The sequence below is a fragment of the Solea solea genome, chromosome 3, assembly GCF_958295425.1.
Source record: "Solea solea chromosome 3, fSolSol10.1, whole genome shotgun sequence".
NCBI lineage: Eukaryota > Metazoa > Chordata > Actinopteri > Pleuronectiformes > Soleidae > Solea > Solea solea.
In genome coordinates this window covers 17,708,306-17,735,581 of record NC_081136.1, presented here as the reverse complement: position 1 = coordinate 17,735,581, position 27,276 = coordinate 17,708,306, and the positions used below count along the sequence as shown (strand labels likewise).

Here is a 27,276-nt window from a genome sequence, read left to right as displayed (position 1 = left end):
ACATATTGTGTGGCTTTTGATGAGCTTCTTTGCCGTAAATTATCTTTTAATCCAGATTATGCTGTTTGGAATTTACACTTTCGCGATAGCTCTTACTCGGACATCTTTGCGAAAGCTTGAGGTGATTCACGCATTTAGGCCGTGTGATGTTTAACCAGTTTATTTGTTAAGGCATACTGAACATACATTTTTTTTTCCAATTACGGCTGTTTCACAGTTGTTCAAGAGAGAATTGTGATGTATTGGAAAAATAGACAATTTCTCCCTTTTCTAGTCCTGAAGATACAATGTCACACCAGTGAGCTGTGGTTTTCCTTCATGCTTCAATGACATGATCTTGTAAAGGTGATGTTAGACATAGACAGTCACTAGTGTTTCTAGATTTAGACACAAACAAGCTGTTGGCATCTTGGTTTATACTGTAGAGGCTGGTGTAATTTTCCATTTGGGTGTCAAAATTGGGTTTAAAATTACAGGGCATTAGTATCTAAGCAATTTTGTCAAATCCTTAACACTAAGCTCAGTCATCTGAGCTTCTTGCTCCTAAATGTTCTGTTTTCTCTTCCCTCCCCTTCATCCATCTGTATCCTCGTCCTCAACACCACAGGAAAACACACGCAGCACAAAACAATCTGCAGCTTTTCCTCTGCCCCCACATGGCATCTGTGCGCATTTGTCCATTAAATATCAGCTGACAAGGATACACCACTGAGATGCATAGATAACATGACTGGGTGCTCTGTGATCAGCTACTTAATGTTTATAATAATTGTAAGTGTCTGCGTTAGAGTAAATATTGTGTATATTATGGCATTTATATTACAATATGATTTGCGTGTTAAATCAAATAGTCAAGCAAGGTAAATGGACTGCATTTATAAAGTGCTTTTCTAGTCCATTGACCACATAGAGCACTTTACATTGCGTGTCTATTTATACACTGACAACGCAGCATTCAGAGCAGCCTGGGGTTCACTCGGTTGGCTTCCATCAGCCTGTTTCAATGCGCATTTTTGATTCACAAAAGTCTTAAAATAATCTTTTTAGTCTTTTAAAATAATTAAAATAATTACTTTTTCACTGTTCTGGCCGAAACGATAAAAATGGTGGATACAGCAGACAAGAGAGTTTATGTTGACTGATGAGGAAAACACAATTTTCATTCAATGAGGTAGCAACAATACCTGACCATTTTTCAATAGCCAACAGACTTAAGACACACATAACAAAAAAATGATAATGAAAAACCCTCATAAGACACAGGGTCTCAGGAAGCTCAGCAGAAGGAAAAACACGAGCAAAATTAAAAAAAAGCAAAAAACGCCCAATAACGACTAGAGGTTTGATTCACTTAGAACAGGGGTGTCCAAAACCTTTTTTTAACGAGGGCAAGACTTGATAATTTGGAGATTCCCGGATGTTCCCTTCACACCTTTTTTAAACGGTAAAAGTTACATACAAATGCACTCTTTTATAATAATTGCATTTACTTGTCACAATTATAATTTTTAAAGGGCAATGTAATCAAATCTAATAATGTAAGCAAAGGTGACTGGATCCGATTTTCTGTCGCAGATAATCCTGGGCCATAAATAATCTATCTATAAATTGCAGGAACGTATGTCTGTCTGTGTGTGTGTGTGTGTGTGTGTGTTATTCGCATATCTCTCAAACCGACGGTTCGATTGGTCAAACCTGACAGGTGTCACGAGTAAGTGTAGTGCCAAGTTTGACGTTGTTTGGCTAAATAATGCAAAATATATCATTAAATATATCGGTAAAAGAAGCAAACATTGGCTTTCACCGCTCTACTGTAGCCACTCCCCCTCTCACTCACACAGCACTGTGGGCTACCTGAAAGGATAAGCTGGCCTTTTAGCAGAATTGAATCCGCGGGTAAAAGGTTAAGCGAGTGCAAGATGTGTGGGTGATTATTATGTCTGACCTCAACAATAAAGACTCCCTTAACGCAGTGTGCCTGCACTAAAATGAGTCAGCGGATTTTGCTAAATGCGGTTTGCTTAAATTACTATGAGTCAGCCGATTTTGCAACAACACGCCAACAAACACAGGTATGCAGTGGCTATTCAAAACTGACACTTCAAATAGCCCAGCCTACTTTGGACAGTCTTTAGCAATGTTTAAGTTGCATAGCCTTTAAGTTGCAGAGAAAAAATAAATAAGCACATTTTCAATTTTAGTTAGTTTTGTAAGCACACAATTCAGTTTCAGTAAGTTATACTTCTTTTTTAAACTCTAGTTTTTAGTTTCATTTTAGTTTTCATTATTTAGTTAGTTTTCATTAAAAGTAATAACCTTGGTTGTGACACATTTTAATGGAAACCTGACTACGTCTTGCTCAAGGATACTTTGACAGGAATAGTCTGATTACAAGACAACCGCTCTTCCTATTGAAAAGCCAATGTCACTTGAACATAATGAACATATCTGTTGCCTCTTAAGGACTGACCTTGTCAAGTACCAGTAGTCCTGATAGAGACCCAAACAAGATTTAAATTATGGTTAGGTTATGTCATTGACTGGTAATGGATAACACTTTATTTTGTCTGTCCAAATGAATGGAAGTGTAGTGTCCTAAGAAGAAAAGTTGCACACACCTTTGTGTGTGTGTTTGTGTGTATATGCACTCGGAGGAGTGTTGTTTGGTTTTGTGAGCACATCATAAAATAATTTTAAGGTGATTATAATTGTGCAATGAAGCATACAGTGAGTGATTGAGAAGTAAGCAGATGAATACGAATGAGGAGAGTCCATGTGTGTGTGTGCCTACCTCCTGACATCACACACACACACACACACACATCTTAATGTGTGTGTGATGGGAAGAGAGCAAGTTGAGATAATTTGATGGATGCTTTTCAGGAGTATTATGGTAGCTGCCATTGTTTTTAGTTGTATGAAACCCTACCCCTTCTGCTAAAATATAAGGCAGCTTCTTTGTAAGGTAATGTTAGTGATTAAAACTTCCGATATCGATCGAAAATATTTACATCGTCTTTTAGTATTTGTTTTACTATTTAGCCCTTGGGGTTTCAACATGGTTTCAAATTAAAAAAAAGATGTTCTTGAGTAAGCATCTTGAGTAGGTGGTAGGAATCTTTATGTATCTCCATTCATTACAAAAAAAAACATATTAAAAGATCCATCATTAAATACTCAATTGGCATTTATTAATACGAAAAAACGTTAGCTCAAAAAATTTGTTATGAGCTTCATGTTTTCTCAGTTTCGTAATCACTAATTTTTCACTCGTTTTTTGCTGGTTCAGCAGCAACACAAGCTCGCTGTTTATCATCCACCTGTGTTTGCTGAAGTGTTTTAGTTTGGTTTCACACAGACTACATATTGTGTGGCTTTTGCCCAGCTAGCTTCTTCCTTGTACTTCACAGAAGCCGAATTTTACACTTTAGTGATGGCGACAACAGCAGAGCACAGCTGCATAGCCTGTGCACTAAATTTGATAATTCCTAGCTAAATACTCTTGTGCAGACACCGACTATAGCAGATCTCCACATTCTTTCCCAACAGCTTCCCGGAGCTGGCTGTATTGGAGTTTTTTTTTCTTAATGTGGGAATTTTGGATATATTCCAAATTGGAAACTTTTCATGGAGAGTTTTTAGGAACAGTTCACACTTTGGGATTCACCAGATTGATAAAAAGTAGAAAATGTATGAAACGTGACAGGCTTTTGGCAGTATCACAGGAAGTGTTCTAAAGTATGTCACTGATCATTTTTTTTGTTTAACTTATGGTGCTCAGGATTGCCATCCGTTTCTTTTTTGATTTACTGTTTCTTCATCTTGATAATTTGCGATTCCATTCAAAATCTTGTGTGTTCTTATGAATGTGCAACACATTTTGTTTTGCACTGGTAACATGATTTCGATTTATTCTGACATCAACATCATCTTGAAGAAACATCTGAGGTTATGGCTGTGTTCAAAGTGCTTTAATCTGATTTGGGCAGGTTTTCTGTGATCAGAGAGACTGGCTACCCTGGATAGCTTCTCTGAAGTGTTTGTATGATATATCTTGTTATACACAACAAGAAAATGATTTTTTTCTGTCAATCAAATCAAAGTTAATCACCTGCATTGTCTAGTTCTGCCACCTGCAGAGCAACAAAAATTCTCACCATCGCCTTCAAAATATCCACTCACTCTCCTGTTGTTTTGCCTGGGTCCTGACATATTTAGACGGTTTAATCATGTTATAGGTGTTTCTATGGAGATGACCTTCTCTTTTGAGATTTTATAGGAATTACTGTAAGTTTCCTGTGTGGCTGCACTATCCTCTTCATGTGATCCTGACAAGGCTGTACTCCCCACAAACCATTTAAACCCAAGGCTGGAATTAATAAAATCCTAATTAGCATGAATTACCATGACCCAAATGATAAATTAAAATGTAATTTCCATACGTTTGGTCCAGTAATCCCCTTTGGAATTGTGCTAAGCTATTTCTGCAGTATTGAGCTCCTGAGCCAAGTATTATCAAAGACTTGACGAGAATCAGAGAATTTTGTGGATCACGGTCAAAGCCTCAGGACTGATGTGCATTTGGGAATGTACGAATGTGTTCATCTCTCCTCCTCTAAGCTTAATATGAAGGCGGTGACTCTTCCTTTTTTTTCCTTGACTTCAACATCTGCTACAGAAGAGCAGGGGCAAACTTCTGCTGGAGAATTGATATGCGATTTGATTGTGCAGTCCTGGGTCACGTAGGGGTGCACGTGGCTAGCACTGTTGCTGGTCTGCATCCTTGTCCAAGCCTTTCTGTGTGGAGTTTGCATGTTCTCTCTGTGCATGCGTGGCTTTTCTCCAGTTTCCTTCCACATGTCCAGAGATGACCAGGGTGTACCCTGCCTTTCACCCTGTCAGCTGGGATTAGCACCAGCCTTGCAATCCTCATGTGGACGATAAAGCAGTAGATGGATGTGTCGTCAAGTTCCTAAAACAATGGACAGTACACAAGAGAGGTGAATAAGAGAGTGCAAGCAGGGTGGAGTGGGTGGAGACGAGTGTCATGGGTGATGTGTAACACAAGGAATGCAGCAAAAGTGAAAGGGAAGGTCTACAAGATGCTAGTGAGACCGGCTTTGATTTGTAGCTTTGAGACAGTGGCAGTCTTAAAGACAGAGGTGGACGGGGTGAAGGATGCTGAGATTTTTGTTGGGATTGACCAGGATTTTAAATGATCATGTTCAAGGGACAGCTCAGGTTGAACGGTTTGGAAATAAAGTAAGAAAGGCAAGGTTGATATGGTTTGGTCACGTGCAGAGGAGGGATAGTGTTTATATTGGACAGAGGATGTTAAAGATGGAGCTGGAAAAGAGGAAGACAACAGAGAAGGTTCATGGATGTGTGAAGGAGGACATGAGGACAGTTGGTGTAACAGAAGAGGACGCAAAGGATAGGACAAGATGGAGGAAGATGATCTGCTGTGGCGACCCCTAAAGGGGAAGAAGAGTCATGATCCTAAAGACAAGACATATCGTACATTCCACCCTCTGCGATTTGCTCAAAAGGTGCTGGACCATTGTCTCTTTGAACCGACCAATCAGGTCACATAAGCCAAAGTTAGGATGTCTCTCCCCTCACACCAACTAGCGAGTGGATGTTGTGTTTCATTTGCTTTTTTTGCTGGCTGTCTTTCACACAGCAGGCCTGCCTTTCTGAGTATCATGCTGCAAAACCTGTGAAGGAGATGATTTTATTTCACAAGGCTTTATATAAAGTGTCTTGTGTGTGTCTTCACCTCCCAGAGAGAGACGTCTCCCGTTCGAACCCATATATCACAGCTGCATTTACAGTCTGCCTTGAGAATTGTGTGTAATTAAGAAGGTTTCCTGCTGAGTTCTGGTTTGTGGAAATGAAGACCCAATGACTCCAACCCAGCTGCACAGAGTATGTTGCATGGTTCATTGTTCTAAAGCCTATAAATAACAATTGTAGCCGTTTGAGTCTGCTTTAGACATTCTGATGAGCCTGAACTTGTGTATGCTAACATGCTTGTGAATTAGTAATTGCCTGTCTCCACTAAGTAATTGTTCGTGCAGGTGCCAAAGCCTCACTGTGTTCAAGAATGTTTCCATGTTGTTTACTCACTCATTCTGAACAGCATTACAGAGGATTCAGCTTTGGGACCTGGAGGTCATTATGCCATCATTATATCCAAGGATGAGGCATCAAAAAACAAAACAAACAGCAACATGGTACAACTTATTGAGTGGGATTCGTACCCCCGACTGCAACAACATCAAGTGTCAACAGAGCTCCTGATGTCATGTGACTCAGTTTGCTCGCAGTGCCATGTTGGCTGGAAGAGCTACTGAAAAATGAACAGCACCAGTGCTGTGTTGATTTCAAACTTTAAGAGTTCAATGTGCACTGTAAAAAAAACCTAAACAGAACCTGACAGACTGAATATATGGGATCCTTACAATACTCTTGGGTGCTTTTCACAAGTATGGAGACAGCCACAGTGGACATTATTCCAGACCTGCAGCATTACATCCTCAGCTTTCTGATAAACTTTCCCTAATTCTACTCCAGAGAACATTTACACTTTGCAATAAAAGCACATAAAATAAACAAGATATTTATGTTAAATAGCGTTTGAGTCCAGACTCACATCTTCCTAGTCAGCAGTTTAGGGGAAATTTAGGGGAAACATAACTTACAAGCCTCTGCCGGTCCAGAGGCTTGTTGCGTGAATTGGGCGAAGTCTGCCATCTCTGATTGCCTTGTTGTAAGTTGTGTTAAGTTTACACTTTCTTGCCGACCAGGAAGCTGTGAATCTGGATGCAAACTTCAGTGTTCATAGCAGTGATCCACCTCTGCCATCTTCATGATTTTGGTGATCCAGTAAAATGTTCTGTCCAATTAGTCTGTCTCTGATTGAACTGACAAGTTATCTGACATACAGCCCAGTATATAGGCTGCTATGTATGTGAACAGCATTGTTGCATGACAAAATGCCATTGCCTCGGTTGTGTGACATCAGTTACCGGAGCTCTCCAAGTGCTGTGGACAAAGTCAGGAAGTTAAGCATTGCATTACATTACATTACATGTCATTTGGCAGACGCTTTTATCCAAAGCGACTTACAATGAGTGCATTTAAACATTTGGGTACAAACAAGAGCTAGAAGTAAGTAAGTGCTTCCAGTAAGCCAAACAATAAAGTGCTAGTCATAAGTGCAATGTACGTAAGTGCTTTTTATTTTATTTTATTTTTTTATTGTCGTCGTTGTTGTCTTAGTCGAGGTAGACTTGAAAGAAATGTGTTTTTAGTCGGTGGTGGAAGATGTGGAGGCCCTGTTTAAACTGTGCTCAAGGCAGAGCATGTTATATATGATCTGTACCACAGCAAATAAACTCTAGTCTACTAGTCTAGTCTAGACTAACATCAAGCCAAGTCGGCTGATTAATATGTGTTTTTTTAATTCCTCCACAAAAACTTCTCTCTCAAACACAGCTCTCTGAATACGTCTGCACCTCGTCGACGGACCATGGTATAATTTTGCCGCCATGTATGCTCGCTGTAATGCTCTTGCTGGTTTTTAAAAATGGCGGGTTTGATTCTTGCGCTCATCACTCTTTCAGTGACAACACTCTCTGACCAATCAGTGGCCGGCAGTCTGAGGACACATTTTATTATCGGCTTAGCTCAAAAACGAGTTGAGTCGAGCAGAGTTGTGCTAGAACTGTGTAATGGAAGAGCCCCATAAGAATCCACAACCATGTGATCGTCTCTCTGGTCTACAGAGCTACTTATAAACACCAATCTGCTCTCTCGCTCTTTCCTCTGAGGCATCTTTTGGAGCCCTTGCATTGCGTTGCAATGAGCAGAAACCAGGCTTTAAGTATTTACAGTAGTTTACAGTAACGCTGGCCTTAACCTTAGCCTAACATTGGTCTGACATTTTTTGCAATCCTACAAATTAGGCTTTTTCCGTATTGTTTTCAATTAAGATTGAATAAACTATTTATGTTAAGTTGGGTTTTTACAGAAAAACACCAGTGTCAAAAGGATATGCTTTTGTTACAAATTGATTCTCACAGAAGCATCTTATCGTCATTTCCTTTCTTATATCTATATCTATATACATATACATATACTGTATAGATATATATGTATATATACTGTACATATATATGTATATGTGTGTTCCTTACTAATACAACCCTCGTCTGCCTTCCTTTATTTTTTTCCTCTTTTCATGCTTACGCTGCACTCTTCTTTATTTTCCAAGTTATAATTCTGCCTGCACTCTTGTTCCCCTTCCTTTTTTTTTTTACACTAGTTTGTTTTTTTTGGTTTAATTTGTGAGAGCAGCATTGTCATTCTAATAATGTGTGCATAAAGTGAGCAAAACTTCTCTTCAGTTATCTGTAGCATGACTGAACTGAGTTATCTCTCTGCCAATTTGCTGTTGCTGTTCTCTTTCCGTCATCATTTTCCTCCCTATTAACTTGTTCTTCCTCCCCCCATCACTGCTCCCCTTATTCTTTTCTTTCATGTTGTATTTGTTGCATTCCATTTCCCTACCAGCTGCACTTCCCTCATTGTTTCCACCATTTTGTTCTGCTCATATCTGTACACTTATCACGTTATCAGAGCTGGTCTGTGACTCATAGGCATGTGTCATTATTTTGCTGTGCATCTCTGTGTCTACTTGTTTTGTAAAGAGGAAGTGTCTGTGCTTGGCTGTTTCATGTGCTGCTTGTTGGATATATTTCTGCCACACATATGGTGTGGTTGCTGATACATTGTTAAGTACATGTGTAGTTAGTGTATTGATGCATGTATGTGTGGAGGCTCACGGATCCGTGTTTCCTTTCTCTAGCTTTCTGGATTTGTGGTTTCCACTGTGCAATTTTCCAACTGAGGAAACTTGGATTGCGTTTTATCGGGCCAATATGGCCTCATGCATTTTTTGGTTCTAGTATGTGTGTGGGTCTGCTGGAGCACATTTGTGTGTTTTGTTGAGCTCTTGTAAATAGACCTTTTGCAGACTTTGCTCCACATAAATGTCATCCTCATAAACAAAAGTGTCACTGTTGCAACCCTCTGACTGAGCTTAAGTGTTTGGCTTAAAAGGCCAGTGGATAATTGGTTATTTTTTAATGGAGTTCTCCAGCAGTTTATTGCAAAACATATACAGGATACATGTATATGAAGAAAAATCAGCATTTTGTCATCACTGTCCATGGTATTAAATCTCTGAATTTAAGTGTGCATAGGACTCCAGTATCTGACGAAATCACACTGTTTACCTCTATATACATACTGTATATACTAGACTACACATGAATCAGGCAATATGTCAAGCAACTAATCCCTTCGCTGGCTCTTTTGTCATAAAAGTGAAGATGGTGGACATATAGTATGATGGGCCAAAACAGTCGGAGACAGGCTAATGTGAGAACATTTTACCGGATACCCACAAATCCAGAGAGATGGTGAAGTTGTATCACTGCTTAGAAATCAAGAAGTTGAAGATGTCAGGATACTGCAGGTCTGCAATAATTTCCTCTCTGGCTGTTTCCATCCACTTAAAAATCAAGCCAGGGGCATTATAAGGATCAGATATAGTCAGTCTATCAAGTTTTGCGATATATCGGTCAATCTCTGTGGATTTGAAGTGTGCAATGGACTCTCAGCACCGGTCCCATTCATTTTTTCTGCATTCATGGCAATTCATAGAAATTGTCACGTGATGCTCTATTGTGAAGCCTAAACATGTGTAATTTGACTGGCAACCACGTCAGTTTGTCCATGTCAGGAGTTTGAACATTGCAGTTGATTTAATTATTAACTGGGACCGTTGATAAACTAATTGGAAGGTCACAATAATGACATATGAATACTGTTCTATACTGTTATATGGTGGTTACTCTGAGATATAGTACCTGGGGTTCACATATTAGAGTGAGGCACTTAATTAAAATGCATGCTTGTGTTTCTTAGATGCTTCTAGGTCTCATGAGTATATGTTGTAGGCTTCCCTTACTGCATACTATTTTCCTTTTATCCTTTCTGTCATCTTATCAAATCACAAAGGGTATATGAGCGTAGTTTCTATTTAAGGAATTATAATGGGCATCAACACAGCTGAGTCAATAGAGGGTAGGCGCAGAATGACATCATGTCAATATCTAAGTTTAACCAATCAGTCTTCAAATATACCACAGCACGTCAATCTTTAAATGCCCCCATATGCCTTAAAACATGGCGTACTGCAAATCTAACATCTGAGAGACAAGCCAAATACAAATGAAGACGAGTCCCATTGAATACAAGTCTGCTGCTCATACTAGTCAGAGGTCAAAGCTTTGCAGGCCTTAGCTCTGGCAGCAGTATTAAAACACATTGGTCTGTCATTAGTGACCCTCCTTACGTTTTTGCTGCCCTGTGCACATTGTAGGACAGATTATATAGATTTCAGGAATAATGGATCCTATGTTAAAATATATCACTCTGATCGCTCTGACTTTCACATAGACACATGTGCAAGCTTTACTAGCCCAAATTTAACTGCATCAGTAGAAATATCCTCTACTTGATCTGGTCCCTGTGATATTAATTGACATAGAAATTATCCTAAAATGTGTTCTCTGTCTCTCATGACACATTAACACATTCTATTATGAATTATTGAATTTTCCTTTTATTGTGAAGCACTTTGAGCTGCAATCCTTGTATGAAAGGTTTATTATTATTATTATTATTATTATTATTATTATTATTATTATAATAATAAAGATGTTTGTGTCAGTCACAGTTATGGACATAATTATTTAAATTTATCGCGATGTGTTATTTTCCTTTTGCTTGGAAATTATCAGACAGCATGAGGTGCATTATCCTCAGTCTCTGAGCTATGGGGGTGGGCTGAAAGGTTCATAGGTTCACTAAGAAAGAGTAATGCCAGAGCAATGAAATTTGGCATGCATTAAATTCAACCTTTTGTGATACTTAATGCATTGATTCCTTTCAGATAAACCCACATTTGATGGCTAATTTCGGATTATGAAAAATGTAAATTTTTTTCATATGGACAAAATTTTCTCAACTGTGCAGGCAGTGGGCAGGTGAATTAAAGAGGAGTAGGGAGAGCCTTGAAGATGACATGACCCATGGTCCACACGTACTACCACAACCACCATCCTAGAAAACATTGATGGTGTTAACCACATGGTTAACAGGATGACAGCTGTTTGACTGTTAATCAGATAGCCAATGCTGTAAGCATCTCCCGTGAAGGAATAGAGAACATTCTGCACATAGAAATTGACATGTTGAAAGTCCCTGCTCGGTGGGTCACACAGCTTTTGACCCCTGATACAAAACTGCAAAAGAAAGTGAAGCAGATCCAGCTGATTTACTTGAACATTCCCTAACCCAGAACACTTTGGACCATACACAGAAAGACAGGATGACAGCATCTATACCAAGGAAGAAGTATGCACACTGCAGGAGAGACTATGTTGAAAAATAAACCACATTTGATCAAATTCAGCTATTGCATCATGGTCAGACTATGAACTTTTCAGCCGACCACCACAGAGTACTTATCTTGCTAATGAAGCTGATACATTACTTAGTTTAGGTTGGTCTGATATTGGCTAAAATCACCAGATCAGATAGCTACAAAAAAGGTAAAATCTTATACGTTCCATAAGCACTAAATATGACAAAGCACCAGCATTATTCTGTAAAGAGAGATGATCGCCACAGCAGTTGTGTGTAATTTCAGTATATTTTTGTTTTAGTTTTTCCCTTATCTCTTCCTCTTGTCATGTCATACATGTCCATGTCCTCTCATTATGTTTGTATTTCTTTATTCAAGATTAGTGGTATAAATATTGGAGCTAAAAATGTTTATATGAAACCATCCTTCATCAAATCAAATCAGGCTTAAAAACCTTCAGTCTATTAATTGCAAAAACAGTTTCTAATAATATCTTTTTGATGTTATTAACTTGACAGATACTTGTAAAATACAATCAGTGAAGTTTTTCCTACAGACTTTGTTTCTCTTTGTTACTATAGCAGCCAGGCAGGGTGAAGGGGGAGGGGTGGGCTGTGGTCACGTTGATGAGGAGTGACACGCAGCATGCACTCCTACACCGCCTGAATGACAGGTGTTACGCTGCAGGCCTGTGGTGAGAACTTGCACAGCTAAAGCAGGAACTACAACCAGTTTTACATATTTCTGTCTGTCAGTCCACAGCAGGAACAGCAGGATTTCACTCATGATCTCAAGGACCACAAAAAAAATCAGCGAGGCCGCGAAAGGTGAACCGCGTTATAGTGAGGGACCACTGTATATGGAAAATAACCATATGTCCACTTTTATATATGAACAACAACCAGCACCATCTGTTTGTCACCCCTGAGCTCTCATCTATATCACAGTTGAACTCATAATGAGTAACACATGTTTTAATAAGTAACATGTTTGTGCTCTATTACTGACTATCATAGACTATATATAGAAGTTAATTTGATGTTTTGTATTTATGCATCACAACATGATGCTTTTACAGTGATGTGCTAAAGAGGCCCCGTGTTCACTGTGCAAGACGCGAGTCCTTGACTCTTGTTTCCCCTCTTCTGTGTTTAAATTGTCCCTCTTGCCACTTCCGCCTCATTTTATTTTCTTGCACGGTCTCTCCTTTCACTCTGTCATTTCTTTGCTGGCTGCCTTTCCAGAAGCACATTTTATTTTTTATTTTTGTATTTCTAAGCACACACTCCCATCTGCTTCATAACAAGGGAAGCAGAAATTATTAATAGGCTGATAGTGAACCCTGCGAAAACCGAGGAGAAAGCAAGGCTGCAAAGGGACAAGATATCTAATCAGACTGGTTTGTTGTGTGGGCGTCATCAGGGACTTTGTGTTGTATATTTCATCTTTTCCACACTGACCACATTCTCGCCTTTCCCCCAACTGTTTTTAAAACTGTAGTTAACACGTTTTAGAAATGTTGCTCATGCTTAATTAAGATAACAGTTTTTACCTCAGTCCGTGTTATTTTGTCATCGTCTTTCTCGCCTTTGCTCTCATTCTTTCCGCCCATTTATTCTTTTTTCCTCATATTGATAAAATATGAAAAATATTTTTCCCTCCACACCCCTCTCCCCTCTACGTGGTGTGACTATGTTCCGTTTGCATTTGCGTATCAAACAGACAGCATAGTTTTTTAGCTGCCAGCTAAATTGATGTCAAAATGCCATCCTCATGCCACAGTGACTCAAATTTCTGATTTCTTTTCCTCTCACATGCCGACATTTCATCCCTCCCATCTGTCTCTCCATTTCTCACCTCCCCTTTGCTGTGCTCCCTCTTCTATTTCTTCTGTTTACTGTCTAAAACCTTCTGATGAAACGCACACAAAACAAGATGAGAGGCTTGATTCATTCCCGCTCACTGTCCTCTCAGCTTCACTCAGATGATCTTTTTGCTTCATCTTTGTTTTACTTTTCTATTCTCTCGACTTATTGTACTTCCCTTCTGTCCTTCACCTTTTCCTCCATTTTTGGTGGAAACTCCTTAGTTCCAGGTCCCTCTCTCATTTGTCACCTTTGATTTCTTTATGCCACAGCTTTTGCCCTCCTATTCCATAATCATATCAATTGCTCCTGCTTTCTGTCGTCCTATTTCTTTTTCCAAATTTACATTCCTGCAGGCCCTAAACACATTGTACTTTTACTTTATTTAGAAAATAATGCATGTGTGTGTGGTCTAGGTTAACACACATATAAAGAGTGTGCATTAGTTTATACCAAAAATGTGAAATACATTTCTGCTTTGCTCTTTTACCATTTGCCCCAGAGCCAATCTTGAAAACTGCTTATATTACACTTTGTGTGGACATGAATTGAACGTAAACACTGAGGAAAACTGCAAACACACAAACACAGTGATACAGTACAGGCTCTGTTCACTAATGAAGTTTGGAAATTAACTGTACAACTTCAAAAGGACAAAATGTTTTGCATTTCAAGGCCACATGTTGGGAGGAGGGGAGTGAGCGGCGGAGGCAATAGAAGATAAAAGAATGAGAGGAGAAAGAGGGAATATGTAAAGAGAGGAGAGGGACAGCTGGAGGCAAGAGAGCAGGACGAAGAAGTATAGGTGGAATTTGTGAGAATTGGAAGTTAGTGAAAATACAAATAATAGCGGAAAACAGGATTCACTATGTAGTATATGCGTTTTGATCTCTGGTCCTGCATGTTTTTTTTCTCCCCCTTTCATCCCCCCTTTCAAACTTTCGCTGCAGTGACATCTTTGCTTGGCTCTAACTTCCTCTCTCACTTCCTTTGTCAACATTTCTATCCCTTCCTTCCCTTTAGCTACGTCTTTATACAAACTTCATTAATAAAGTTAAATAAATAGTTTTACTTTTTGCTAAACACACATAGCCATGTTTCCATTGAGTGGAATGGTTCAGTTAGTATGGTACATGTTTTGTTTTTTTTTCCTTTTTTTTGCATTGCCATTAGAAATAGTACCAAAAATAATAATGTTCCATTTTGGGCACCCTTCCCTTGGGGTGCCAGAATAAAATGGTAATCTATGGTCTGGGTGGGTGCAACAGTCACCTGATTGGGCAAAAGAAAAACATCCCTCCCTTGTGAGTTAGTTAGTTAGTTACTTCAACGCCCACAGTCTAACGGTCTATTCTCACACAAAGCTTGCCGTTGAGCCTCAAAACAAGCAGGAAAAAAAAGAGCTGCTGGATGTCCTCAATTGTTGTCAGCCTACATCCCTCCTAGCATGTAAAGATACTGTTCTCAGTTGAAATGCAACGCTGACCCAGGGCTTTACCATTCCAAACTGCACCATACTGTACCATAGCGAACTATTCCAAGGTGGAAACTCTGGCTACTAAACATGGAGTTGGGAGATTATGTTAGTTTAACATGGAGAAAGGAAACTGGATGAAATGGTTCATCTGGCAGTATCCCCACCTTGTCCTATCCCTTGTGCCCTCTTCTGTTACACCAACTGTCCACATGCCTTATCTAAGGTTTTCCTCTGTTCCTCCTGCCTGGCAGCTCCATCTTCAGCACGCTTCTCCTAATATAATCACTATTCCTCCTCTGCACATGACCGGACCATCTCAATCTTGCCTCTTATGTTATTTCCAAACCGGTCAACCTGAGCTGTCCTTTGAATTTGCTCACTGTGATCATCTCATCTCCCCAAAACCCCCCACCTGCATTCTGTAATTCCACTTAATCTTCTGTCTTCCCTTAATTATTTATTGCCTCCTCCCTCAGTTTGTCATGTTCCACTCTGACCCTATAAGTAATCTTTTTTCTCTGGCTACCCCCTTAATTCAACATGTCCATCCCTTCCCCACTTGTCCCACATGCCCATTTATCCATCGTATACTCCCTTCCCATGTTTCACCTCTCCCTCTGCCAACCACCTTTGCTTTTGCCCATTAAATCCTTTCTATTCCCTCTTCCCTTTTGAGAGTGGCCAAATCCACTCTCCCTAACACTCCCACTTGTCATCCCCCCCCCCCCCCCCCCCCCCCCACGCACACACACTTTTTGCAGCTTTTTATCCTCCCACTCCCTCTGCTTCAACCCATTTTTTCCCCGCTCTTGCTGTGAATTAGAGATGTGTAGCTCTCTCCTTAATCCTTGTACATCTTGAGACTGGAGTGAAATTTATTTTTTCTTACCTCCCTACCTGTTTGTCATATTTTATTGTCTATCTCTTCATGTCCTATGACCAAAACAAGCTGCCTTCATCTATTTGCTAAGCTTCTTTCTTTCTCTCCCCCACTCATTCCTGGGCACAGAGCCACCCTGTTCTCCCTTGCTAACGAGCTGAGTGAAATGACTGAAAATGATATGCAATTAGTACTCAGCCCTCATGGTCTGTGTGTGTGTGTGTGTGTGTGTGTGTGTGTGTGTGTGTGCGCGCACATGTGACAGACTGTGACAACGATAGAGTCTGTGTCCTTGCCGCAGAATTTGTGAGCTCGACAGTCAGATGGTGTGTGTGTGTGTGTGTGTGTGTGTCCTGGGGCTCTTGTGAGCACTAGTCTAATGTAGTTTTCATGTACTTTGATAATGTAGGGACGCGCTTATTGAGGGTACGTTGTGCAAATCAGTGCAAGTACTTGCAGGCAACAGCAAGAGTGCTTTCTTAAGTGTTTGTGTTTGTGTATGTTTTAATGAACATATCTGAAACGTAATGGATTTCAGGTCAGTGAATTATATGTACTCTCCACTCAGATCTCCTCATCCCTGACAGTGTAACCCCCTTACATAACTCAAAGCACACAAGATAATTCATTTTAATATAATTGCTTTTTAATGAAACCTTTATTACCCCCTGGACTCGGGAGATGACCTGCAGTAATTCTTTGATGACCCCCCCCCCTTCAAAGGATAATGTACATTTTTACTTTGAAATTCATAAACGTCATTTATTCATAGGGAATCAGCTGTGCTAGGATTAAAGCACGGTGATTAATTACACCACATGTTTTAGTGAATGTGACCAGCTGGGTTAAACAGCAACAAAATACGGTATAGGAGGAAGTTAAACAGCATGTCGAGTAACGTTTGTCATACTGTATTCCTTAAACCAAACCGAATTCAGCCTTCATCCAAAGTAGGTGCTGTAGAGACATGGTTCCTTAAGGATGTACCAAATGCAACACAAGATTAGTTGATATTTATTCCTATATCATATATCCTTTATTTTTTTTTTAAACCTGTAATTCCCTTTTAAAAAAACACAACAACGTTGACATTTAAATATCATATGGAGTAATTATTCACCTTGCTAAAATCCAACTCACGTAGACACCGTTTGCCATAGCAGGTGACATATTGGGTTGCTGGTTACTATAGTAACACAAATCACTTAACAGCCTGTGACTTCTTCAGGTGCACAGCATATTATATAAATGTAGAGAAACGCCATGTACAAATCTATGTGTTTAAAGTAAAGAGTTAGTTACTTCAAAATGATAGCAATTTCTTTTTTGACAGTTGTGTGTGTCGTAAGTGGTTTTTCAGATAATAGGATTGTGTATAATTATGGTGCTTTTACTCAAACACATAGATGTGGCTATTGTTATAGCATTTCCAGCTTTGGAATTAAATCAACCTAAGGTTTCATATGCTATAACAAAGCCAACCTCACTGGATGTCTTAAATAACAGAAGATTCTTCAGACATGCATGACAAACATGACAAGATTTTTAAGATGAATCATGTATTTTACATTTTTTAATAACGTGTTAAGTTGTATTTCCGCTTCGATGAAGCATTTGCATAAGAGAATAATTGAGTGCACACATGTTGAGGTTTTCTCTGAAACATAAGGTCAACTTGAGAATTGCATTTAAATGTCATTGTTTTTAGGAAGAAAAATGTGTGAGTAATGTTTAATAGGGTGAGATGCATAATTTATATTGTACTGTTAACCAGTGGTTCCCAATGACTGGGTCGGAACCCACAGAATTTGGGTCCCCAAACACATTTGCAGAGGTTGTAATTAACTTACCAAACATCTCAGGTGTTACATATATGGCTGTACATGAGCTGATACAATATTTATGATTTCTGTTGTGATTTGGGTCACTATAGTTTGCCATCTTTAAAAGGTGGGTCCCCTGTGTATAACATTTGGTAAAAAGCTGCACTAGACTGTAGCTTTATCTGCATCCAATATCCATGGTGATGTATTTTATCCATGTGTAGAATAGAAGTGAGTCAGATAATGGGGAATTTTCATCCTTGTGCCTAAAAGATTCTTAAGTTGCCACCGTGAGACTCTTGATGAAATAGTACATGGTTATGTGACCAGTGCTGGACTGTAAAAAAACTGAGGCCTTTGTTTGCTTTTGCTGTGTACAACATCTTGACAGGTTGCTGATGTCCTTCTTCATCAATTAAACATAGGCTTAAAACAAGGTGTTTTCTATAGAAAGGACAGTCAAATGCAACATAAAATACTTTTATTTTTACTTTACACAACATCAAAGAACAGATCACAGAGCATCGACAGTTTTTTTTCCCCCTGTGACATTTGTCAGGAAAGATGGGTACCCAATCTTTCCTTTTGGATGACTGCAGATCAAATATCCACCTGGCAGCTATTCAGAAGCTTCAAGCTAAAGCAAAGACACAGCTGGCAAACAGTCAGAGATGCCAGGCAGGAAAATAGGCATACAACATTGGCGCTGACATCCCTAAAAGATTTCTGTATTATTTAACGGTGTCAAGAATAAAGAATGGGTTCACACCTCAGACACATCATTGCAGCAAGGGAGATGTTGAAAATATTGAAGCCAAAAGAACTGACATATTTTACTTTCTTTTTGAAGGCATGTCCTAAAAGAAGGTTTTGATAGTTACTGATAGATCATGCTATTTCTTTAAAAAAAAAAAAAAAAGAAGAAAAAAAGTGTATGGTGCCTTTGAATTTTTTTTTCAGTTTTATTTGATTTAGCTCATTGTAATTTTGGCAAGATGCACAACCAACAAACAAATATCTGCTGTCATGACAAAGGCTTTAAGGAAGATGCCACGTTATTTGTATATTCTAATCTGTAAGGCCCAGTCCAAGGGCTCCAGGTCTAAATCTACTTTTAAGACCCTATTATTTTAGCTTTATTGCACTTATATGCTGCATTTTAATAAGTAGTTTTTTTTAGTTTAATTGAATTTCTTCCATCTAACTGATGGATAGCAAACTCTGGGCCAGGAGATGTTACTGCTCTTGAGTATTTCTTGAGGCTCTTGGCAAAAAATAATGAAGCTGTGGTCTGCTGACGTGATATGTGTGCCTTATGCAGTTAGTAGAAGGAACTGGGGTCAACAACTTTTAGATTAGGTTTGTGAATAAGTAAATAGAACATCCTAAAATGTAGGTTTTGGTCATGGATAATTCGAGGAATTGTCCATTTAATCTAAGGAAATTAGGGATGCATGAGTTATGTAGGCCAGACATATTCCTATAAATAATACTAGAGCAAAATATTGTATAATTACCTGTACTTTATCCTTCTATATTGTTTGCATTATAACAGTTAGATTTAGTATAGGCCCATTTACATTCTACACAGGAGACGGAGACAAAGATGGACGGAGCCTTTTGTCCGTACATTGCATTAATTTCATCCGTCATGCACATGACGCAGGAGAGCTTATGATGACGGACGAAATGGAGCAATACCATGGGAATCCAATCACTCGCGAAAACGACAAAGAAGAGTTCATACAGGCATTTAAACCATGGCTGCCAGAGCTTTGTGGCTTTGCCATGCAGCCAGAAAATGGTTGACTGCCAGGCAAACCAACAAAGTTGTCAAAAGTCGCGGCGGGGACACAGAAACATTGAAAATGCAACTCGTCAACAATCACCCTCATCTGCAGCACCAAGCAATGATTCCTCATTATAGGTGGACTGTATTGTAAGTATTGTGTAATGTCCATACCAATCCAAAAGAAGCACGGACGTATTTAGGCTAGTGACGGATAATTTCCCCCATTTTTCCCTTCACCCCAACCGGTCGAGGCAGATGGCTGCACATCTTTGAGTCTGGCTCTGTCAGAGATTTCTTCCTGTTAAAAGGGAGTTTTCTTTTGTTTTGGTTTTATCTCCGCTGATGCCTAGTGTTTGCTCATTGTGTGAATTGTTGGGTTTTCCTGTCTCTATAATATTGTCTATGTACAGTGCCTTGAGATAATGTTTGTTGTCATTTGGCACTATACAAATAAAACTGAATTGAATTGCAAAAGAAGAGGAGGTTGTTCTTTGTCAGACAGGCTCCAAGAACATAGATTAGTTTTTTGAAAACTTTTAATAAGTATTTGTACTGGTTGATTGGTTTCAGTAACATAGGAAATTAATGTTTTGGTGCCTCAGAGGCAGCAAACTACAGATTAACTTGTCCTCTTTTTTCTCTCACATGGTTATGTATGTGGAACAGTGGATTTATAAACTCCTCTGACATTGACACCTCACTTTTATTACATTTGAAACTATCAGATTATACCGGGCATCTAAATATTTAATATCTTTTTAATTCTGTCTCTATAGGTAACACTTTTGCATGGCAATTTTTACAAGCATTTACATTCTCCAGTAGTTATTGTCATTACGCTTATTGAGAGCAAGCATTTCTATTCATCAGTTACATTTTTTAACTCTAACTTGGCTGAAGGCACATCGCCCTCGTCCTCTGTCGTGTGTTGCTACGTGGATCCTATTGTGGAACTCAGTAATGATACGAGAGACATTCTGTAACTCGCTGCACTGAGGGACAGATGTTGCTGCAGGCTCTTTAATTTGTCAGAATCAAATTAGTATACAATAAATTTCATCAACCCTCCAGGGTCCTCATTCAATCATTGTTGCCTCATGTTTTCAAAGTAGATGAATTATGTGAGGGGAAACAAAAAACTTTTTTGCTAAACTTGATTCATATGTAATAAAAGAGGCAATGCATGTATGCCTCATGTTTTAGGGTTGACTTGAAAAATGCTGTTGCTGAAAAGTACGTCCATCCCTTTAAATTGGCAGCCATACACACTGGTAAGTTACCAGAGTTGGCATATTTTTAAAGGTCCAGTGTGTATCAATTGGTGACATCTAATGGTGAGACAGTAGTGTGCAACATTATGGTGGGACTCATCAACAACATCAACTTCAGTGGCCTTTGCGTACTCCATACCCCCAAAATGGCAAAGCAATTGGTCCTAAAATGTGATGACTATGTACTTCAGCACATGTTTCCCTGCTCCAACATTGATTTAAATGGTCAGCTCACCAGCAAACACTGCAGAAGTCTAAGAATCAGGTGTGTTGGAGCACGGAAACCTCTAAAGCATGCAGGACAGTTTCTCCCCAGTTTATTTTCTAACTTGCTTTAGATACTGGTGAGTTTGCGGGGAGGTTACATTTTTGCAGGATTTCACAAGAAGCAACCATAGCTGCTTGACTTGGTGCACACAGACACACAAACTCCTCTTCTTGAATCTACCGACGTGCTTGTAGCTGTAATTGTGTTTTTGTTCTTATGAGCTTTTGAATCCAAGTGGTTGTAGCTCATATTTTTATGGGCCCAGTTGACTGTGTGTGTGTGTTGGCAGAATTTACAGAACATCGCCTGACTTGGTTTTGAGTGTGTTTTTTGACAGCGTGTTTGTCTCCGATGGCGGCTTAGACGTTGTGAAAGGGAAGCTACACTGGTCGTCGCGCATAAACGTCCTCTCTGTCTCTGCAGAACATTCAACCTCTCAGAAAAATTATGACAAATTCTGTCAGTTTCACAGTTAATCCAGTTTTTATTGCTCACATTTTCCTCATTGCAGAAATCATAGGTCCCTACCTTTTCTCCTTCCTCTTCATTGTTTTATGCAGTAGGTTTATATTGCTAAAGCCATTCTTCATTTACATCATAAGCTATATGATTCAGATGAGAGATGTACATCTGTTTGGGCTGCTGTACAGCTGTGGGTGGCGCATGATTGTGGCCTCCATAACACAAGGCCCTTTCCTTAATAGAAGTTGCATTCCAAGGCTATGAAAACCACTTCTTTTTTTTCTTTTTTCAATTCTACACTTCTACACAGTGTTGGGGCATGTTACTGATAAAGTAATTAGCTATAGTTACTAGTTACTTCTCCCAAGAAGTAACTGAGTTACAGCATTATAAAAGTAAGTAGTTACCAGGCAAAGTAACTATTGCATAACATTATTTATAATAAAACTGAATATTAAATAAGTGAAATGAATTGACACTTAATAGAATACATTATTTACAGAAAACATTGTACACTAATTGGCACTATTTTAATGTTGCTGTGGGACAGTGTGAGACAAAACACCTATCAAATTTAACATGATATTGTAGATATTATCATTACTGTGCGTATAAGAGCGGAACAATAAAACACAATAGATGTTTTAGAAGCATTGAATTGCCTGGACTTGCCATTGCTGCTTGTGTCTCTTGGTCATTTGTGTGTGCGACTGTGCCGTGTGTGTTTGTTTGTTTGTGAGCGTTTGTTCGTGAACACCTGCCCAACTCTGCCTCTGTCTGGCTTACCTTGAAAGCTTACTCTACCTTAGCCAATCATCATCACTTATGCGGTTGTGTTGCTCTTTGCAGCTCCTGTGGGAGAGAGAGTTTGGTCAGATAAAAACAGCTTCACTGAGTTTAATTATAGTTTTTTATTATCAGTAACGCTAACAGCGTTGAAATGATGGAAACGGTAATTAGTTAGATTACCCATTACTGCAAAAAAATAATGCCGTTAGTAACGCCATTTATTTTACCGGCATTTTTCCCATCACTGCTGATACATAAATACTTATGGGTAATATATTGCGTCACCTTTTATTAATATGCAATTTGAGTGAATGGGTTAATGAGTGAATGAATGTCAGAACAATTTTTTTGCCCTGACATTCTTTAATACTGTAAACTGACAATAACTCACTTACTCATTGCTGTTGCTGGCATTACTCCCAGTGATTAATTTAGTCTTGCCCTTTTATTATTTGGAGACATGGGTAGAGCTATCTACTAAAAAAATGTCCACACGAACAACAAAAAACATGAGGTTAGCGCCTGTCCAAGTATTCAAGGGTGGATCTGCTTTTTTCCATCAACATATTTCACACCAGTCTGATGCATAATTGTCCGTCTGTTTGGGCAGAATGTGGACACCAGCTAATTGAGACAATAAAAAAGGCCGAAGCCAACACGGCATCCAAAATCCAGGCTTGCTGGCCTGCTTATTCGTATGCCTTCTGTGTCTCATTCACTCTTCAAAGCAGAGACACTTCCCACTTATCTGTGTGTGTTTATGTTTGGCAGCGGGCGGAGGGCAGGGACACAAGCATTTCGAGATTATTTATCACCACCTACTGTATCTGTCAGCCACAGCATTTCAAATGTGTCCAGAAAACGGAGACAAAATACTTAGGATACATTTTGGCTGCGCAATAGACTGAGCAAGGTCATGAAGCTTGACCCACCAAGTCTCATTCTGAGCTCTACATTTGAATACATGCATGCAGATGAGCCAAAATGTATATGAAGGGTTATAACTCATGTATATGGACGAAAATAACTCCCTCTCAGATTGAAATTCTTTCTAATAATTGCTGAATAAAATTTGCATAATGTGAGTGTCTCTGTGAACGTGTGTGCTTGCACATGTTTGTGGATGCAAAAGCGTATTTAGAGATTTGTTGACAAAATGAATCAGGGATGCAAATGTGTGCGATTCTTGGAACTGTGCTGACAGAACAAATAATGGACAAGATTGTCTTCATGTGATTATATCTGTCTACAGTGAGATTGACAGGACTAATGTCTTTAACAAAAAAGGCAGGTGCAGAATCAGAGTATAAGAATTTAAATTGACCATATTATTGTACATTTACATTCTTCCAAAACAAGATTTCGTAAACTTACATTGTATTTAAAGTCCATACTGTGCTGTTTCAAATTCCTTAAAATGATTCTGTTGACTGACTGACTCATTTTTGGTCCATCTTCACCCCTAATATACTAATATTTGAAATTGGGCTGATATCAGTTTTCAAAAATAGAGACATATTTTCAGTATTCAGAATATACAAAACTGGATTATTAAACTGGATAGTAGTTTTCTTAATTTCTCAGGTGAGGTGTTTATGATGGTTACTTTTTTGTGTTACATCAAAGATTCATTTGAAAAAAATGTACACCCACTGAAACATCCAGCAAAGAATAGCCAAAGATAATATTGAAATGGCATTGTTACCTTTGGTTTAACAGGAAAAAAGTTGTCTTGTTCATGGCTTCAATGAATTCATTTCACTCATCCCCCCTCCTGTCATTCTCTTAACAGTGTGGACTTGGTGCACGCCCAGCTCCATGTGTGTGAGGGCCGTAGCCTGCAGGATCTGGGCCTCAAACAAGACAAGATCAGGGTGAACGGCTGTGCCATCCAGTGCAGAGTGACCACCGAAGACCCAGCCAGAGGCTTCCAGCCAGACACCGGCAGGATTGAGGTAGGCTTCATTTGAATAGTTGTCAAGTTCAACCTGCGTAATTTGAAGTGAAACATTTTCAAGTGAAGAAATGTGCATCTCAATTATGGCACATCTTTTTCAGAGCACAAGATCCCAGCATGACAAATACAGGTTTTCCATTATACAGTTCTAGCACTACTCAGTTTGGTATCAGGCATTGTTTTCCATTACTTTATAGTACCTGCTCAACGTGGATGGAGGCGCTGTGAAGTTTTATACGTGGCATAAACACACAAACTTACTAAATTATCACAATCGGTTAATTAAAGAGATTTGTTCACAGAATCGTGCAGTAGAGTGAGGATCAGTGCAGGAGGTGTGGTCTGGTAGTGAAATCTGACACCGAGTTGCAGCTGAGTTTGCTCTGTGTTCATGTGGTGGAGAGAGAAAGGCGACAGAGTGATGACAAGAGTGTAAAATTTGAAATGCAGTAGCTGGTGTTTGACTAGAGAGAGGCAGAAGATAAGCTGTTTTTTATCACATGTATTATTTCAATAATAAAATCTGAAGATTAGCACCTGGATCAGCAAATTATGTTACTAGATACCCATATACAGGGGTATAGTTACACTTTAATATTTACTATACAATATGATTCTTTAAATTCTAATACATTTATTTAAGTTGATATAAAGTATACATTCAGTCCATATTCATAATTAATTAATTATGCACGGTTAGGTGTGTTGGGATCTTGTGCTGCTGTAGCCCATCTTTTTCGAGGTTCAGTGTTGAAATGTTTAGCCCATGTTCATTATTTGATGAGGTTCAAACCAGTTGGGCTATTCCCCTATGACCTCTGGAATCTTTATGTATTGACATTTTGCACATTAGCATAAGCATTTTTTGAAATATTCAGACCAACAACCGTGCTGTTAAGGGGATTCCTGTTGCCAAGGCTGTAGGATCAGTGATGAGTTAAGTTGGGAAAATTCTTTAAAGACAGCTCAGTACCGAGGAGAAAAGAGACAATGCCTGGCAATAAATTGCAGACGGTCATCTCAGATTCTGACAGCAACTTGCCATGGTTGATGCATATAGACATACTTAAATACCAAGCACATAGACAGTGCATTAGGGTCAAGATGCCCTGCATCCTCTCTCTCTCTCTCTCTCCCCAAGGTTCAGCTGTGGCAAGCTACTCACTCTGTTACTTTGGAGATAACCTTGACAGTGCATGGTTCCTGCCCTATCATCTCTTTTCCCAGAGAGTTTAGGAACAACATGCCTTCTGTATAAAACTGTCTTTAAATTATTGTCGCTCATATGAATTCCTAAGTATTTAATCAGGAAGATTTTCCCTCACACCTGCCGTGTGGTCAGAGTCATTTATATCTCCTTTCTTCTCCATTCTGATGCTTGGTTTAATCTTCAACAGGTTGTCTTGACCATGTCTACATACCTACATGAATTGAGTTGCTGCCATGTGATTGGCTGATTAGATATTTGCTGTCGAGTTAGGATTTGATCATCAGTTCCACAAGCATACATGATTTTATTTGGTTTTAATGTCAAACATAACTGAATGGAAGTTTGTACTAATTAGGGACATCAGTAAGTATGTGTATGTCTGTGAGGATCAAAAAAAACATAAACCAGTGGTGTTGAACTACAGTAGAACAGCACGTGCATGTATCTTAGCCAATAATCTGTTATACTCAAGAATTTTTATTTGACATATCAAGCTAAAAGAGAGGGAGCAACACACAAATGAGCGGCCGAACCTATTTCTAACCGCCCTCTCGTTATGCCTCTGTGTTGTCAAAGTCCACATTGGTAACTTGATGTGTGTCAATGGAGGAGCAGGAAAGTCATAACATTATTTTGTGGGCCGCTTGTAGGCGTGAGTGTGAGCGAGGATGGTTGTTTGTCGCCCTGTGACGGACTGGCGACCTGTCCACAGTGTATACCCCGCCTTTCGCCCTATGTCAGCAGAGATTGGCACAGCACCACCCGCGACTTTGGAGGATAAAGCAGCAGCAGAAGATGGATGGATGGATGGTTGGTTAAGATTAGTGTAAAGGCCTATGCATTATGTCTATGACTGTCCTCAGTAAGAATGCTGCATGAGTGTGTGTGTGTGTGTGTGTACACAGCTGCAGAGAGCAACCTGCACTTGAATTATAGGTCTGTCACACTGGCACACAGTCGGTTTTCCAGAGGTTCAATTATAAACGTACATAGGCGTATGAAGTCTGTGGGTGGGCTGACATGATTTTGCTGTGTGCATGTTCATGTGCATCTCTGTGAGAAGAATGTGTGCATCTCTCTCTGAAAATATTTGTTTGCATTTGGTTTATCAATTATTAGCTTGTGTTTAAAATGGTAAGGTATGGGAGAGTGTGTCCTTGTTATTTTCCCTATCAAGAAAAAGGTGTAACTGGTGTTCTGTATGTCTCTGCACCATACATGTCGTTGCTCATCGTCTCTCTGTACACCTCTCTTTAAATTGAGGAGGTCAAATCCCTGGATGCTTTTGACAGTCAGGTCCTTTTCTGTACACCCATTCACTCCTCTATCAGTTTACTTTCTCTCCCATTGTCTCACTTCTCTCCCTTTCTTTAATGAGCGTGTTTTTAATGATTCTTTGGCTTTTATGGGCCTTAACTGTGCCACAAAGCACTTTACGAATAATTAAACGGTAATGAAAGACAATTTGAATCAATAAAAGTTGCTGTTTGGAATTACGGACAAAAAGATATAATTGTAAAAATAAAACATCCATGTAACAGGACGCGAAGAACAAATCAAACTGGCTGTGAAAGATAAATATGAAAGATAATGGCATGTTTGACCTCAGCAGAGCACAGTGATTTAAAAAAAAAAAAAAAAAAAGCCTTAAGCCCAATAACCACGGCTGGGTTCCTGCTTGGTGTGCAGCCCGGACTCTACCTATACGTGGGAGGAATCTGCTCGGGGTGGGAATAAATGTGGTATTCTTGAACACTGCAGAGGAGCTAAAAAGTGAAACAAGTAATATAGTGTGACATGCACAGTTTCCCCTCAGTATCCAGTCAGAAATCTACAGCTCAGCAGCACACTGGAGCAGAGAAGAGAAGCTGATCACCGTTATGATATTACTGTCTGCATGTCAAAGTTACTGCCATTTAAAAAAAAATAAATAAATAAACTGTTGCCCACCTTCCCCTCCCTTCCTTCTTGTCATGGTGGCT

General features: G+C 39.3%; 1 protein-coding gene across 1 annotated transcript in view; it reads left to right on the top strand.

Annotated features, from left to right (window-relative positions):
- LOC131457184 (pyruvate carboxylase, mitochondrial-like) overlaps positions 1–27,276 on the top strand; it is a 329,828-nt gene that overhangs the window by 83,560 nt on the left and 218,992 nt on the right. The window contains exon 11 of the mRNA XM_058626042.1: positions 23,920–24,082. Within this exon, the coding sequence (XP_058482025.1) occupies positions 23,920–24,082 (163 nt within the window). The remainder of the gene's footprint in view (positions 1–23,919; positions 24,083–27,276) is intronic.